At 57.3% G+C, this 17727-nt stretch overlaps 1 protein-coding gene across 6 annotated transcripts in view; it reads left to right on the forward strand.

Moving 5' to 3' along the window:
- Positions 1–4731: 4731 nt before the first annotated feature.
- LSP1 (lymphocyte specific protein 1) overlaps positions 4732–17727 on the forward strand; it is a 40372-nt gene continuing 27376 nt past the window's right edge. For 2 of the 6 annotated variants that reach the window (XM_015113334.3, XM_002799439.4), the window contains exon 1: positions 4732–4845. In XM_015113334.3, coding sequence (XP_014968820.2) covers positions 4793–4845 — 53 coding nt within the window. In that variant the 5' untranslated portion in view covers positions 4732–4792. Of the gene's footprint in view, positions 4846–16673; positions 16878–17471; positions 17690–17727 lie in introns of those variants that run through there. The other 4 variants (XM_077961692.1, XM_077961693.1, XM_077961691.1 and 1 more) reach the window with 4 other exon arrangements.

Raw genomic sequence — 17727 nt, forward strand, 5'->3', positions numbered from 1 at the left:
CCTCCCCAACCCCCGGCCTGTCCACTCTGTGAGGGGCAGTTCTCTGGTCACTGCCCTCTCCTGGCATCCCTCCGATCCACCCGGCCCCCTCGAAGGCTTCCCCGCCCCTTTCCTGTCTGTCTTTGTCTCCACTGAGAGCTTCTCTTCCTCACTCTCTTTACTCCTGGGCCAGATTCCCCAGCTCACCAGTGGCCACGGTCAGTGGAAGGAAAGGGACCAAGGGACCCCAGCTCACGTGCAGGGAGAGGGCACAGCCCCCAGCTTTGCTCCCCACAGCAAACGCCTCCAGCACCTGCGGGTGCCCACAGAGTGATTCACCAGGGAGGGGCGCTGCGGGATGTATTGTACTGAGGAATGTCCTTTCCCGCCCATGGTGCTAGCACACAGCGTCTCCTGCCCAGGTCTCTCCCAGCTCAGCTGGGACTTCTACACGCACCTCCAGCCTGCTGCACAGGTCCTAACCGCTGGCTTCTCCCCTCAAATCCAGAGCAAGACCCTGCACCACCCAGACATCTGCCTTGTGGCCTCTGCACCTGGAGTGTCCCTGTGTCCTGCCCGCCTGGCACAGACCTCCTCCTGGATGACCCCTCAGGGCTTTGCTGCTTGGCTCCATCCCCTGGAGTCTGATGCCCTCAGCTCGCTCCATCCCAGAATTCAAACTAACTCATTGCCTGACACAGCCGCTTGCTGGTCCCCGTGCTGCTCGCTGGACCCTGCACCAGATTTGGAGACAGGACAACCGAGGGGCCGGAGTTGCCCTCCACACACCTCCCTTAGAGTTTCAGGAGGGAGTGGCACTGAGGGAAGAAATGATTCTGCATCTCATTCTTGGGTAGACTCTTAGCTCTTCAGAGGAAGGCTATGTTCCTATTTAACCTCCCACCCAGCAGGGCCCACAAGGTCCTCAAACATGCACGGACTGCCCAGGTGCAGTGGTTCTTGCTTGCACTCCCAGCATGGGAGCACATGGGAGGCTGAGACAGGAGGATTGTTGGAGCCCAGGAGCTCAAGACCAGCCTGGGAAATACGGCAAGACCCCGTCTGTACACACAAAAATTTTTTTAATTAGCTGGGCATGGTGGTATGTACCTGTGATCCCAGTTACTTGGGAAGCTGAGGCGGGAGGATCACTTGAGCCAAGGAGGTAGAGGCTGCAGTGAGCCTTGGTTGCACCACTGCACGTCAGTCTGGGCAACAGAGCAAGACCCTGTCACACACACACACACAAACACACACACACACATAAATATGCCCGGACTGCCTGAGGGGTGGCTGGGCCCCTGCTCGGGACACCTCCCCCCTTGCCCATGCCTGCCAGTCCAGGCTGAGTGGAGGGAAGGGCTGGAGGCAGGGGCTTGGCCAGGGAGGGAAGAAGTGAGAAGGGGGTGGACCACATGGACTGGGCACGCTCTGGGATGGTTTTTACTTTTGTTTCTTTGTTAAAATGTTGAGTGATTTGCACATCAACGTGGAGGGTGTACGGAGGACAGGCTCGGGGGACGGGGAGGAAGGTGGATGGGCCACAGGATAGCGTCTGGGGAGGAGGAGCTGAGTGAGAGAGCAAGAGTCTGCCTTCTCCACGATGGTGATGTGGGCAGGAGAGAGGGCTGGACGGCCACAGGAGGACACCCCGCACCCTGGCTTCCCTGCCCTCTGTGATTCGGGAGGTGAGGGCGCACATCTGCTGAGAAGGCCTCCCAGAGCACCGTGAGCATCCTGGAGTGTGGCCTATTCCTCAGCCTGGGTTCCCGGAGAACAGGGCAGGGTTCCCCCACACTGTGGCCTGCTTGCGGGACGCACCACCAGAGCGACTGTCCTGCTGCCCTGCCGCTGCAGTGATGTCGAGCTCCCGCATTCTGGAAGTCCGAGATCCCGGGGTGGACAGGGCTGGTTCTCCCGAGGCCTCTCCCACTGCTGGGGTTCCCGGTGCCCCTTGGTGTGACTGTCCTGTGGATGCCTCACCCTCATCTCTGCTGTCTTCTCATGGGGAGTTCCCCACCATGGGTGTCCATGTCCACATTTCCTCTTTTTGTGAAACGGAGTCTCGCTCTGTCGCCCAGGCTAAAGTGCAGTGGCACGATCTCGGCTCACTGTAACCTCCGCCTCCCAGGTTCGTGCCATTCTCCTGTCTCAGCCTCCTGAGTAGCTGGGATTACAGGTGCCCACCACCACACCCGGCTAATTTTTTTTTTTTTTTTGGTATTTTTAGTAGAGATGGGATTTCACTGTGTTAGCCAGGATGGTCTTGTCTCCTGACCTCGTGATCTGCCCGCCTCGGCCTCCCAAAGTGCTGGGATTACAGGCGTGAGACGCTGCGCCCAGCCCACATTTCCTCTTTTTGTAAGGAAACCAGTCACACTGGATGAGTGGCCACCCTCCTCCACCATGACCTCATCCAGCTAATGACACCTGCAGCCACTCTGCTTCCAAACACGGTCATGCTCCGAGGGACTGGGCTGGGGTAGGGTTAGAACTTCACCATATGAACGTTGTGGGGGGCATGATTCAGCCCCAACAGGGTTGGGTAGGCAGAGGGGAGGAGGGCACACTCTCCAAGCCCCGGGGCAGGCCGATCATCACCCCAACCTTCAGCTCCAGGGTCTATGGGCCTCCCGCTCTGGCCACGTGGCTTTGTAGACCTGGGGCTGAGCGTGGTTTTGTGCTTTGTGTCTCCCTCTTGAAATTCTTAAGGTTTTTTTGTTTTTGTTTTTGTTTTGTTTTGTTTTAGGTGGAGTCTAGATCTGTCGCCCAGGCTGAAGGGCAGTGGCACGATCTTGGCTCACTGCAAACTCCGCCTCCCAGGTTCAAGCAATTCTCCTACCTCAGCTTCCCGAGTAGCTGGGATTACAGGCGTGTGCCACCACGCCTGGCTAATTTTTGTATTTTTATTAGAGACGGGATTTCACCATGTTGGCCAGGCTGGTGTCAAACTCCTGACCTCAAGTGATCCACCTGCCTCGGGCTCCCAAAGTGCTGGGATTACAGGCGTGAGCCACCACGCCCGGTCAAAATTCTTAATTTTGAACCACAGGGTCCTGCATTCTTATTTTGCTCTAGCTCCAAAAGTGAGGCAGCCTGTCCAGCCTTCGGGCAGTAGAGGGCGGGATGGGGTGGACCCCAGTCTCCATCTGCCTGTTCTCTTCCTGGCAAGGTTCCTGAAGCTCCCAGTGAAGAGTTTGGGGCTGCCCTTCTGCAGGCCAGGGGAGGGAACACAAGGGCAGATGGACATGGGCATTGCACCTGCTGACACGGCGTCTGGATGGGTGGGTGAGCAGGATGGCTGCAACCTGGAGGCGAGACCTTACCGCCCCGAGGGGAGCCGTTTCAGGATGGCCTCAGGAGGGAGGCTGCAGAGTGAGAACTGCAGGGCCGTGCCATGTGCTGCTCTGCAAGGGGGGCTTGGGGGCCCTTAGGGACCCCCAGGGAGGAGGCACGGGGAAGATACAAGCATGACCTATTCATCTCCACAGCGCTGGGCCTGGCCTGGTTCTAGCCCTGCCCATCATCTGGGCCACGGATCCCTCTGGTGCCTCCACTCGTGAGGCTCTGAGTAAGCCTCTGCCGGTCTTTGCGGTGTTTGGTGGGTGGGGGACTCGCTGCCTCCCATGGAGGCGGCTCCTGGTTCGGCCCCAGCCTGATGGGCCAACACTCTCCGCCCTGGGCCTTCCCGACCCCTGGCCTCTCTCCAGCCCCTCTTTGCCTCGGGAACCCCTGCAAATCCTTGCTGGTTGGATTTCTCAGGCCCAGCCGCTGGCCAGGGCTCCCTTCTCCCCTTCTCCTGGGCTGAGGTTTCCAACAGGGAAGCCTTTACCTCCTCCGGGGCTGCCCCACTTCGGCCCAGCTTAAGTCCTCCCCTGCCTCAGCTTTTGGGGTCTGGCCCCCACAGTCATGCCTCCTCCTGACCCTGGAGCCGCTGTGTGGCCACTCCCAGAAGCTGAGGGCAGTGAGGGCTGGAAACAGCCTCCATCCCTCCCCTCGGCCCTGCCTGTGCCTCTCGGGAGGGTCCCTGAGGCACCCCCATTAGAGCCTGGGGACACGAACCACTCGGTGGTCAACTCCAGCGCCCAGAGCATGGAGAGCAGGGGCGGGGGGGGGACGAGGCAGCTGCCCAACAGCTCGGCATCAGCCAGGGAGCCCAAGACAGAGCAAGGCACCTGACGGGTAGGATGCAGGGGCACCCCGGGCACAGCCCCTAAAGCCCCCTGGAACCCACAGCCATTTGGGGTGCTCAAGGCAATGACTCCAGGCTTTGAGAAAAGGTTCCACCAAGTTCCATGAGAGCCTGTAGGAGAGCCGGCCTCTGGGGAGATTTCACCCAAAGAGGCTACAACGCTCACATGGTGCTTATGGGATCACAGACATGCTTGTCCCTGATGCTGCAGGAGAACCAGCCACTCACAGCTGAACCTGGCGGCCAGAGCTACTAGCGGGGACCAGGGGCAGCATGCCCCGCGCCCTCCCAGCCTTGATGAGCTGCCTGAGGCCATCTGGGCCCTTGCACCCCGTCTCCGTCCCCCAGGCCCCTGTAACTTGCTTAACGCTTCCTGAGAGGTGGTTTGGTTTTTTGTTTTTTTTTTTTCTTCCTCTCCTCTTGTAGCAACAGATTAAAAAACAACACCACCCCGACCCAAGCCAAGATAGGTTCCAAACCTCAACCTGCCGCCGGAAGGGGGAAGTGAAACCCGGCGGGGGGTGGGGGCTCCGAGGCCGCCCCAGAAAGCCCTGAGAGCCACAGCACGTACACCCACTCCAGGAATCTGCCAGCACCCTGTGGGGCCCAGACTACAGGCCGATGGCAGAGGCTTCGAGTGACCCAGGCGCTGAGGAGCGGGAAGAGTTGCTGGGGTAAGGGTCTGTGGCGACACCCAGCGCCCTGTGCCGTGTCCACGGGTGCATAGTCCTTGAGCTGCATGGATGGTGGAGAACGGGGGTGGCTGATGGGGAATCTGGGCTCCTCGAGGAGAGAATGTGGATGTCCAATGGGGAAGCTGGGGACCCACAGACAGGTGTCAGGAAGTCTTGCCGGGACCCCCGTCTCATAACAAGGGTGGAGGCCTCTTCTGCCTGCCTCTGTGCCCTGAACTCACTAGGGGAGGCGCGTGGGATCCTAAGCCCATGGTGGATGCCTGAAGCGGGGAGACCCCAAGACGTGGCCTGGACTGCTGGGGAGGAGCTGGGGACTGTGGGCCCTGTTAGCTTGGGAAGAAGCGAGGTGGGGGCTGGGGAGCAGCTGCTCTGGGAGGGGTGGCACTGGCCTGGGCCCAGCCACCTGCCCACAGGACTATCTGAGAGGGGTTATCCTGCCTTGAGGGTCTGGAGGCTGCCAAGCTTGGGGTCCAGCAGGCCTCAAGGCAGGACACCCAAAGCTGCCTCTGACTTGCTGTAAAGGACAAGGCCCAGGATTCTGACAGGTGCCTGTGCTGGGTGCCGGCCACCGTGTGTTGGTTGGGATGGGGACATGAGGGGGCATGGCAGAGGTTGTGTGTGGGACTACCAAGGCCAGAGCTGGGCAGAAAAACCCCGCAGCCAAAGGCCTCCTAGCGGGCAGCTGTACTCTGTGGTACCAATGGACATCCAGCCCTGTGCTGGGGCGGGTGGAGAGGGCTAGGGGCCTGGTAAGTGGGCTCCGTGGCAGGGGGGAGCTGCCGGCCAGCAGGCATCCAGGCATCGCAGCTAAGCCTCGCCAGGGGAACCTGACTTGCCCCCGGTGCAGGTCCCAGCAGAGATGGGAGGGCTCAGGGCGTGGGGTGCGGGGACAGGCAGGGCTTTGAGGGGCAGAGGGGCAACATGCTAATGGTCAGGGGATGGCCCGTGCTGGGGATAGAGGCCAGCTTAGGAGCAGGCCAGCGGGGGCTGTGGCCTGGTGTGCGGAAGGGAAGGTGCTGGGGCCCAGGTCACAGAAAGGGCGTGACGCCCGGAGTCACACAGGATGAACCTGAGAGGAGGCCCAGGGTGACGCTCACACACCCCAAAACTGCAGCCAGGGCTGCTACCAGGCTCTGCCTGGGTGCTGACGGCAGAGGGTCCCTGTCTAATCGACCCAGGGCGGTGCAGGACCGCCTCCCTGCCTTCATGCAAAGTGGGTCCTGGCCCCAGCTCCTGTGCTGTGTTGGCAGTTGCAGTCACTGTCCTGTGTCTGTGTCCTTGGTGGCTGTCACATTGCCGTGGGCCTGGTGTGTGTGAAGGGTCTGCATCTCGGACTTCTTGCTGCCAAATCCCACTGGGGCACAGGTGTGGGGGCTGCTGAAGGGACGCTGCGTGCCGTGAGTGGAGTGGAGGCTAAGCAGAGGCCACGGCTGGCTGGGGGCTGGGTCGGGATGTCCGTGCCTGTCCCCAGGGAGAAGTGGGAGGATGCCCTGCCCAGGCCGTGCACAGGGAGACAGGCTGCTGGGCGCACAACAGCTGTGTCGGCTCCAAAACGGCCCCTCCTGTCAGCTCCGCCCCCAGCCCTGGACGAGGTGCTGCTCCTGGTCACCTCATGCCCATAGAAGGGCAGGACTTGAGCCTCTGGGCTAGGGCACCCCCACCTTCCTCCTTGGCCTCATCCTTGGCCACCCCCTCCCAGCTGTCTCATATGCCTTGATCCCCGGGGCCAGGCAGGGTGGGGGGTTGGGCGGCCATGGCCAAGGCGCAGATGATCCTGGGGCATCTTGGTGCAGATCCCGGGAGGCCAAGGCTGCACCTGTGCCGGGCTGTCAGGAGCTCCAGCTGGAGGACGATGGTTCTCCTGGGCTCTGCAGAGCCTGGACTCCCTCCTTGGACATCCCCGGCCCCTCCAAATTGCATGGGGTGGGGAGCCAAACCTGACCTTTCAGAACGAAACTGAGAGCCCGTGCGGGGTAGGCTTCTCATTTCAAAAGGTGATTAAGGGAACCGGGGAGTTTCCTGTCTAGGATGGGACAGAAGTCCCCCTGCACCCAGACAGGGATGTGTGGCCTAGGAGGCCCCCCGTGGGAGTCCCCAGGAAGGCCCAGGCTGGGCGGGTTCGGCTGAGGCTGGAGAAAAGCAGATGAGACATCCCCCCACGCGTCTCACAGGGCACCAGGGATGCCAGGCTGTGACGGTCTCAGGACATGCCCCCCACACGAGGCCCAGGGCAGGCCAAGCCCCTCCAGCCGGACAAGTGGGTCCAGCCCCTCAGACTGTCCCATGATGTGGCCCCTCCCCTCAGACTGCCTGGGATGGGGCCAAATTCCTCAGAACCACCCCTCCATGATGTGGCCTTTCAGATGCCCCCAGGACAGGACTGTCCTCTCCCACCGGGCCTCAGGCCAGAGCAGGTCCCCTGACCCTGGGCGGGATCCGGGCTCCACTTCGGCTGCCAGCCAGGCTGGACTGCAGTTCCTCCACTCGGGGGCACTCCTGTCTCGCCCGGTTGTCCAGCTGACAGTCACTAGCTTGTCCTTGTCCCTTGGGGGCAGGGATGAGGATTTCACAGAGCTCCCTTGTGGCTCTGGGGGGACTCCCTGGTGACGCTAGGGGGACGCCTGCCCTCCATAGCCCCCAAGAGCAAGACTCCCCACCCTGAGAAACTACCCAGCCTTGGGGGCCTTGAGGCGATGAGGACGGGGCAGTCCCGGCCCACAGCTAGGGAGGGTCAGGACACCCTCTCAGACCTTGGGTTCGACATATCCAAATGTTGGAACCCAACTCTGCAGGGGTGCACCCTCCCTGGGGTCACACTTCGTATGTGGCTGCAGTGCCTGTCCTTGGCCCAGCTGCCCTGGGGCTCCCATCCCATGCCCACACCTAGAAGGCAAGTCTGCCTGCCTGCATGCCATCCCACAGACACCCTGGTGGCTCTCTCAGTCTGCCCCTGTGCAACCCAGGCCCCTACCAGGAAGACCCTGCCCCCAGTCTGTTCCCCATGCATGACCAGGCCGTGTCTCCCACGCAAAGAACCATTCACCAGCTACAGGCAAAGACCATGGCTCTGGGTGGCCAGGCCAGGCCCTCCTGGCCTGGCTGAACTCACTTCCCATCCCACCGGCTTTCCCAGCTCTTCCCAGTTTTGGAAGGTGTCAGAGCCCTGGCACGTGCCCCTCCTAGCATCACCCAATCACCCTGCCCCTCTGCAGACCTTCAAAGGCTTGCCCAGCCCGCGGTGGGAGGCTGCTGCCCGGGGCTCTGGCAGGACCTGCCATGGACAGCTCCAGTTCTGCAGCCCCACCTGGCCCATCAGAGCCTCCCTCGCTTCTCCATGTGCTGAGCTGAGTTGGGAAGGGGAGGGATGACCTGAGGGGCCTCTCTGGCAGGGACCCTTCTGGACTCTGTCCCTGGAGAGCCTCAGAGCTCTAGATTCTGCAGGAGGACGGGGCTGAACTCACCTGGAGGCCCCAGGCAGCCCCTGGGAAGCCTTCATCTGAGCAGCAGGAGCCCACTGGATGGAGCCCCCAGGCAGTCAGGCCCTTGGGCAGCCCTCCCGCCCACCTTCCCTCCCAGTAAGGGCCGGGCACCACCCAGAGGATGCACAATGCTCCAAGCTGGGGTAGGCGGCCCTGAGAGCCCCCAGCAGTGCCCATGGCTGCTCAGGAAAGAGGGCAGAGCTGGGGACAGTCGGGGAAGCCACCTCAGCCCCAGCCCTGGCCCCACAGGGGCTGCTGAGGGAGGTTGGGATTGAGGTCTAAGCCCTGGGGCTCCCTCCCTACACCTTCCTGTGGTCAAGACCTGATGTCTGGACCCGGGATCCCTGGGGAGGTCCCCTTCCTCCTGCCCTGGGCAAGGGGTCTCAGGCACCTGGAAGTTTCCCAGGGACGCAGAAGGATGTCTTCTTCCTCTTGGGCTGGCAGGCGCTGCTGTCCGCTGACACCCAGCTGGGCTGTTTGCACAAATGGGAGCATCACAGGCCCCACCCCCGCTGATTCTAGAAGCCAGAATCCTTCCTTCCCCCGCCCCCTTCCTGGTTGCCTTGTGTCTCCTAAAACAATCCTGTAGCCACAGAAGGGCAGTGCCAGGAGGGTCTGGGGGCCAGGTGGTCCAGCTGGGACAGGCCCTGGCAGGTGGCACCTTGGGGTGGCAGGATGGTGGGCCTCCCCTCCACTACCCTACAGGCCAGCCTGCTCAGTTCCCTGAGAAGGTGCCAGACGGATGGGTGAGCCCTAGAGAAGAGGAGGGTGTCGGCAGTGGAAACAGCCAAGTGGTCTCCCGCCTGAGTCCTCAGGCTAGTGAGGGGTGGGGGTGTGAGCTCTGCCTTGCAGTCCCAGCCCCTGAGATCCCACTGCTGGGGGAGAAGGAGGGGGATGGGCTGCAAGGCCCCAGGGCTGGTCTTGCATGAGCTGCTATAGGCCTAGAAGTGCTTTCTGGGTGAGTAAGCCCTACCCCTCTGAGGCCTCAGTTTCCCCATCTGCACACTCAGAATGTAGCTACTCAGACCAAACACTCGCTCCATGCCAGTCTTTGCCAAGTTATTTATTTATTCATATATTTATTTATTTATTTGAGACAGAGTCTCGCTCTGTTGCCCAGGCTGGAGTGCAGTGGCACGATCTCGGCTCACTGGAAACTCCGCCTCACAGGTTCAAGCAATTCTCCCACCTCAGTCTCCCGAGTAGCTGGGATGACAGGCACCTGCCACTGCCCCCCGCTAATTTTTGTATTTTTAGTAGAGACAAGGGTTTCACCATGTTGGCCAGGCTGGTCTCGAACTCCTGACCTCAGGTGATCCACCCGCCTCAGCCTCCCAAAGTCCTGGGATTACAAGCATGAGCCACCGCGCCCCACTTTTGCCAAGCTTTTTAAACCAAGCCTCTTGTTTCATCCCCCAGAGCTGTGAGGCAGGTTCCTGGAGCTTCCCATTTCACAGATGGAAACCGAGGCTCACCGGGGCCAAGTGCGTTGTCCAAAGGCTGCTCCCTGCCTGGGGAGGGGCCAGAGTCCTTGCCCCCGTGGGGTTCGGGTGCTGAGGGCCCACAAGACCCGTGAACACCAGCAGGGAGCAGGACTGGGCTGCCCTTCCCGGGGACTCTCTGACCCCACACCACACACCAGCCACTGGACTCAAAGGCTCCCGAGAGTGCCCGAGCACTGCTCATGGCCAAAGCTCAGCATGCAACCAAAGGGACCTCCCGGAAAAGCAGAACTGGGACTGGGCGCTGCTGCACCAACAAGGTCCTCCACTTCCCTCTAGCCCAGCCCCGCCCAAATCCCAGCCCTCAGCATCTTTTGGGGGGCCACTAAAGACCTTCTGGGAGATGGCAACCCAGGACCACAAGGCAATCGGAGAGGGCTTTCCGCATGCGCCGAGGCAGACAGAACCAGGCCCTGGCTGTGGACGAGGATGTATTGATACTTAGAAGAGAGGGAGGCGAGCGGGTTGGAGGGGCTCGGCCAGGGGGCAGCTCAGCAGGGTGCCTTCCCCAGGGTTAGACTGTCTCCAGCCAGCCCAGCCCCCACCCCGTCCCCAACATCTAGGGACCTGGAAAGAGGTTCGAGGGGCTGTATGGGGGTGGGGTTGATAGGAGATTAGGGGGTTGAGAAAGTCAGGCCTCCTAGCCGTGTACACCCAGCACAGCCCCGCCAGTGCCAGACACAGGCAGATAAGGGAGGAGAGAGATGTTGAGCAGGGGTGGAGGGAGGAAAGCCCCTGGCCCTTTCTTGGGGCCAGGCAAGTCCTATCCAGACTCCGTCTGCTAACTGCCTCCAAGCTGCTTGTGCTCTGTCAGGGAAGGGAGTTTGTGGCAGGGAGGGCCTTTGAGTCACCTGTATCCCCCAGCAGGAGGGGGCAGGCACTCTGGCCCCTGACCGTGAAGCCTAGAGCAGGGCCGCTCTGTGCAGGGCATTCAACAGCATGAAGGGTTCTAGCATCCCTCCTGGGTTCCTAGATTCCCCGGGAGCAGGGGTGCAGATGCAGGGGCCTCTACACACACCGCACGCTTGGGGAGAGTGGCTGAGGTGTCCAGGAGGCCCTGTCCACTGGGGCAGGGGGTGGGTTCTATACCCAGTGCCCTTCCCAGAGCCCCCGATCTCCAGCTGCCCATGGGCTGCAGATGAGGGTTCAAAGTTGCACATGGGTCACTGCCCTGCTCTACCCCTGGCAGGTGGGACCTCACCTATTGCTCCTTTCTGCTCCAGAGAAGAGCACGTCCACCTCATCTCAGAGGTGCCTCTGCTCCTCCTTCCTGGGTGGAAATTATACTTTTGACAGTTTGGTTTCTGAGGCAAAGCTGACTCCTCCCCTTCTCCAGGGTACCTGTCCTCAGAAAAGCAATGGGACTTGGGATGGAAGGATCTAGCCAATTCATTCCAGATGAATCTAGAAACAATCCTTTAGCCTTTCTCCTAGACTCAGTCCCAACCAACATCTGAGCTTCATCACCACCACCCAGCACCCAACATTCACCACCTAGCCCCCAGCGCCCAGCTCCCAGCACCCACCACCCACCACCCACCACCCTGGACCCTACCCATGGCTCTGGCCCATTCTCCTGCTGTCAGCAGTGCTTGCTTGGACAGAGGGCCACACTGAACAGATGCCTGCTCCAAGCATTTGGAGGCTGCCTCCTTTTTAAATCAGAGACATTTATCTACCAGGGATCACTTGGGAGCCACTGAGGCCACCACCCTGTCTTCCCCTGTCCCCATCGGCTTGTTCAAAGCACCTTGCACTGGGATGCTGCTCTGTGAACACATATTTGCAGGTATGTGTCAGGAATGATGAGAATGTGTCAATAAGAAGACAGATCCCTACCCCTGTAGCCCCTGCTTAGGCTCTATCAAGGTGCTCAGCCTCCTGGGCCATGGTGGTCTGCTTTATTCTTGGGCCATGAGCTTATGAACCATGTCTTAGTCACGTAAGAAAGGAAAAATAAAGATTAGAAAAGAATCAATTATGGAGAACAGTATGAATGCATGGAAAGATGAATGAAGAGTGATAGGAAGTAGGAACAAATGGATGGATGGATGGATGGATAATTGAATGATGGATGGATGGATAATTGAATGATGGATGGATGGATGGATGGATGAGTGGATGGATGGAGGGATGAGTGGATGGATAGGTGCATGGATAGATGGACAGGTGAATGAATGGATGGGCAGATGGATGGGGGTGGATGGATGAATGGGTGGATGGACTCATGTATAAATAGAATATAACTCATGTATAAATAAAAAGAATTATTTAGTAATTGATTAATGGATGAACAAATGAGCAGATGAACAAAAATAGATTGATGGACAGAAGAACATATGTATATATGGATGTTTGGAGGAAAGGACGAATGGATGGGTGGATAGATAAATGCAGATGTGATATTTAGAATATTTAACAAAGCATGTGGTACAAATATTAATCTATGAGAATGGGTGCTGATTATATTCATACATTGAACTGTGTTGTACCTGTGTATCCTGGCTGATCATCAGCCCAATAGCTAAGTGAGCAGATATGCCAAAACAAAAGATGAGTGGATTTATGGATGAATGGATGATGGACGAATGGGTGTATAGATGGGTGAATGAATGTATTGATGGAAGGACACATGAAATGGAAGTGTGGATGGGTGGATGAGTGGATGGCTGGAATATGGACATATAAATGATTGGAAAGATTAATAGAAGGATGTCAGGAGAGGTAGACATATGGATGGATATGGGTAATAGATAGATGAATAGAATAGATGGATATATGGGCGGATATAACAAGAGATGAGTAGAAAGATAAATGGATAGATAATGAATCAATAGACAACTGAATCCGTGCTAGGTGAACGATTAGAAAGACAGATGTGTGAGCAGACACTACTAAATCAGTAATTTTGCACTGTCTTCCTGGAACACGTCCTCCCATTTCTCTCATCTCTTTTTAAATAAGAAAAGAATTACTTCTTTCCATGAGGCTTTCATATATAAAAATCCAAGGAGATAATTACTTATTTCCATGAGGCTATCATACATAAAATATCAATCCCCCCAGAACTCCATATGCCTTTACCTTGATTTATATTTTCTGTCATATTTTCCATCATCTGACCTTTATTTATTTATTTATGTGTTTGTTCCAAATGAAACATGATCCTCACTGAGAGTAGGGACTTTGTTAGTGCTGAATTCCCAGCACCTTCAAAGTGTCTGAGTTCAGTACAATTTATTGAATAAATATATGGAAGGATGGAGAGATAGATGGATGGATGGATGGATGGATGGATGGATGGATGGACGGACGGACGGACAGATGGATGGATAGATGGATGGATAAATATATGGATAGATGGACTCATATACAAATTTGTAAATGGAGAAATTAATGGATAGATGTTTGGTTGGTTGAGTGAATAGGTGGGTGGAAAATAATAAGTAACATTGATTATGGGCAGACTATGTTCCAGTAACTGTTGTAAGTGTTAAATCATTTAGATGACTTAATAGACAAACTGATGGGCACACATGTGTACAGAAGGGTAAACACACGTGTGTGTATAATTGGAAATGGGATTCGCTAGGTGAGAAGATAGATGGGCATATGGATGGATAGTCAGAAAGATGTATGAATGGATGTATGGATGGTATGGGTAAATAGAATATTTGGACAGACAAATGAAAATAAGAAAAGAAGAACATTTGGATATAGAAAGATACATTAAAGAAGGATAAATAGCTCACTGTTTGGCTGGCTGGACAAACGGACATACAAATGGATGAGTGAACATGTAGATAACAGTAATTAGCATGTAATGAGTGGTTAAGTTCCAAATGGATAGATGGCTTGCTAAATGCTTCTAAGTGTTTTCTACATATTTAGACATTTAGATAAATGGATGGATGGCTAAATGGATGGCTTACTGAATGCATCTGTGAAGTGTTTTCTATGTACTAAGACATTTAGGTAAATGAATGGAAGGATCGATGGATGGATGTCAGATACTTGTTCAATGAATAGATGTATAGAGAGGGGTGGACATGGTTATATGGATGGATGCCTGAATGGGTTAAATAGAAGGATATATTATGTTTATATAGATAATTGGATGAATAGATACATTGGAAATTGATGATTGATAAGTGATACATGAAAAGACAGGCATTCATACAGAAGGATGGATGGGTGAATGGATGGGTGAATGGATGGATGGATGAATAATGGGTAGATAGATGAGTGGTTGGATGGACGGATGAATGGATGGGTAAATGAATGGATGGCTAGGTGGATAGATGGATGAGTGAATGGATGGATGGATGGATGGATGGACGGATGGATGGATGGATGGATGGATGGATAAATGGATGGATGGATAGGTGGATAGATGGATGAGTGAATGGATGGATGGATGGATAAATGGATGGATGGATAGGTGGCTAGATGGATGAGTGAATGGATGGATGGATGGATGGATGGATGGATTGATGGCTGGATGGATGGATGGGTAAATGGATGGATGGATAGTGGATAGATGGATGAGTGAATGGATGGATGGATGGATAGATGGATGGATTGATGAGTGGATGGATGGGTGAATGGATGGGTGGATGGATGGACGGATGGATGGATGAGTGGATAAATGGATGGATGAATAGATGGGTGGGTGGATGGGTAAAATGGATGGATTAACTGATAGATGAATGGAGAGACGGACAGAGAGATGGATGAATGAGTGGGTGGATGGATGAGCACACACATAACAGTGGAGTTGACATCAAATACTCTCCCATATTGTCCCTCACAAGACATGCCCTAGTTGTAAAACCTTGAGTCTTGGCCACTACATATAAATATCTGTTCTTGTCACTTTCCATCTATCAGCATTTCTGACAGATGATCATTCCCTAGTGACAGGGAAGTCCTGCCATTCCAAGGTAGCTCTTTTCCCTGTGGGAATATTCTTCCTTCTTTTGAACTAAAATACGCCTTGGCCACATTTCGTTCCTGGCTCTCTGTGGCTGGGACTCCCTCCAGAAGTCAAAACAGGAGGCAAGGAGGAAACAGGCAGGTTGAGGTACAAATGAAGCACAAGCTCACTGCGCCCCCACCCCAGGTAATCTCACTTCACCTGGGTGATCTGGCCTCCCTGAGTGATCTCACTTTCTCTGTGTGGTCTCACCTACCCCTGGTAATCCCACCTCCCCTGAGTGATTTAACTTTCCCTGGGTGATCTCACCTCCCCTGAGTGATCTCACCTCCCCTGGGTGACCTCCCCTCCCCTAGGTAATCTTGCCTTCCTTGGTGATATAGACTTCTCTTGGTGACCTCCCTTCCCCTGCGTGATCTCACCTCTCCCAGGTGATCTCACCTTCCCAGGGTGACCTTTCCTCCCCTAGGTAATCTCGCCTCCCCTGGGTGATCTCTCCTTCCCTAGGTGGCCTCACCTCCCCAAGGTAATCTGGCCTCCCCTGGGTGATCTTGCCTCCCCTGGGTGACCTCCCCTCCCCTGGGTGATCTCACTAAATGTTTGTCCAACCTGAGGTCCAACCCTGGCCACCATCCCTCCTGCTTACTCCAGAATCCTGTGGCCTCTGCAGCTCTGTGGACGCTGGGTATGTGGGGTCAACACCGTGGTCTCTAGTGTCCATTCCCTGCTCCTCCTGGGTTGTGCCGGGAGAGGGGAGATGCTGTGGGCTCCTCTCTCCAGGACTGGCCGAGACCCATCCTGGTGCGTGCGTAGGGAGTGGGGACGGACTTCCTGACCCCCGCAGTCTCCATGGGCTAACCCACCACCTGAGTCACCACAGCCCGAGCTATGGACCCATGTGGAATTTTCCGATTGTCGCCGCCACCCCCGGGCGCGCTGCCCTCAGCGGTGATTCACTCGCTCGCAGTGAATCTGTTCACAGCCTCACCCTTGCTTCCCTCAGTGTTCCCAAGGTGCTACGCAGCCCCAACTGCCTGGCCCGGCCAGAGTCATGATAGCTGGGGAAACAAGAGGGGGCTGTTCTCCGTGGATGTGGGGATGGGGAGTGGCATGGGCGGGTGGCTGTGCATGCACAGATGGTGGCCCAGGACAGTAACCCGGTGGCCAGCGGCCAGCAGACCCGGCTCTGGTTCTGGCTGTGCCAGGCCCTGGCTCTGTGACCTTGGAGGCCAGTGCTGCTGGCTGGACCTTGGTTTCTCCATCCGGGACATGGGTACAGTGGTGGTTCTGAGTGTCAGCAAGCTGGGCAAGCCACCGGATGTGAGACTGCCGTCGTAGAGCTGACCCTCGGTGAGCCCTGAACACGAGTCCTGACCCTCCCCTCTCCGGGCCACCCGTCCCTCCCCTCGCCCGGCCACTAGCCCCGAATGTTCTCCAGTGAGTCACAGTAGCCAAGCCCAACCAGAGGAACAGAGGGCTGGGCTGCTCCTCCCTGGGCCAGGGCCAGAGGACGGGGGCAAGGGGGGCCTGGCTGGCGAGGGCACCAGGGTGACTTTGTGCCCACTGGCCACCTCTTGGGACCATGGTGTCCCAATACCAAACCGAAGACGCCACGTTGGTGGCATCTCTGCTTCTCGGGGCATCTCTGCAGTCTGGTCGGTTAGGGGGGCACCAGGAAAGGCAGCAGCCTCCCCATTTGGGGACCAGAGAGGGTTCCTGGGGTGCCAAGCCTTCTCCAGAGGTGACAACGAGAGCAGAGGCCGGGAATGAACAAAGGGAAAGTGGAGAACCAGGAGGGGGGAGAGGGGAGGAGGGGAGAGGAAGGGAGGGGAGGGGAAGGGAGGGGGAGGGAAGGAGGGAGGGAGATAGAGATAGGGACAGAGACACCAGAGGGAAAGGAGAGAGGAGAGAGGGGCTGAGTGCGAGACGGGGAAGGAGGGGACGGGACAAAGAGGAACCAGCGAAGGGTCCAGGCCTGCGGTGATGGTGAGGGAGGTGGCAGGTTGAGCGGGGGCTGGACCAGAATGGCCGACGAAGAAGAAGAACAGAGGAGGGCCCGGGCAGGGCCTGGCAGAGGGCATAAGGCACTCTGAGGTGGGAGGCGACGATGGGCAGAATAGGCCCCAGTGCCTGGGCAGGGGCACCACGGAGGGCTAGGGGAGACCGAGAGGTGGGCAGCGGCTGCCAAGGTGGCCGGAGGGGAGAGGCGGAGGGAGGAAAGGAAAGAGGAAGGGAGGGAGGGAGGGAAGGAGGCAGCCACGCTGCCCATCAGCGGGCCACAGAGATCTGGCTGAGCCCCACGCTGCTGGGCTGGGAGGGTTTTCACTCTGACATTTTTACTCTTCTCGGGAGGAGGAGGTGGAGGTGGAAGAGATGGAGGCGGGAGGAGAAGGGGGCTGGGGGAAACAAAAGGGAAGCAGCTGCTGGGCGTCCTGAAGTAAGAGAGGGGAACGGGAGACCCACAGTCAGGGAGACCCGCAGGGATGGGGACACAGGGACCAGTCTGCCCACAGGGAGCCGGCCCGCAGACTCCTGTGCCAGGGGCCAGAGGGGCCAAGACACACAGGCAGAGGGTCACAGGGACGAGCAGACCACCAGACAGAGAGAAGGGACAGGGGAGGGGTGAGAGCCAGTGAGAGACCGAGGGCCAGGGCAGAGCGCCAAGGAAGCGCAGGAGCGAGAGGGGCAGGGAGAGGCAGGAAAGCCAAGGAGAGCCAGGCATAAGGGGCAGGGGTGCGGGAGGAGGGCAGCAGAGAGGAGGACCAGCAGGACAGGAGCCTTCGAAGATGCTGCTGTATCCCTGGGGCTGGGGTCAGGCCAGGTCGCCGCCTGAGCAGAGGCTGCAGCATGGGCAGTCCTGAGCTGAGGAGGAACTCTAGCAGACAGGGCCTGGATACCCTCTTGAGGTAGGTCCCTCCTGCCCCGGCTGGGCATGGAGGGCAGG

Source organism: Macaca mulatta, chromosome 14 (genome assembly GCF_049350105.2).
Source record: "Macaca mulatta isolate MMU2019108-1 chromosome 14, T2T-MMU8v2.0, whole genome shotgun sequence".
Lineage (NCBI taxonomy): Eukaryota > Metazoa > Chordata > Mammalia > Primates > Cercopithecidae > Macaca > Macaca mulatta.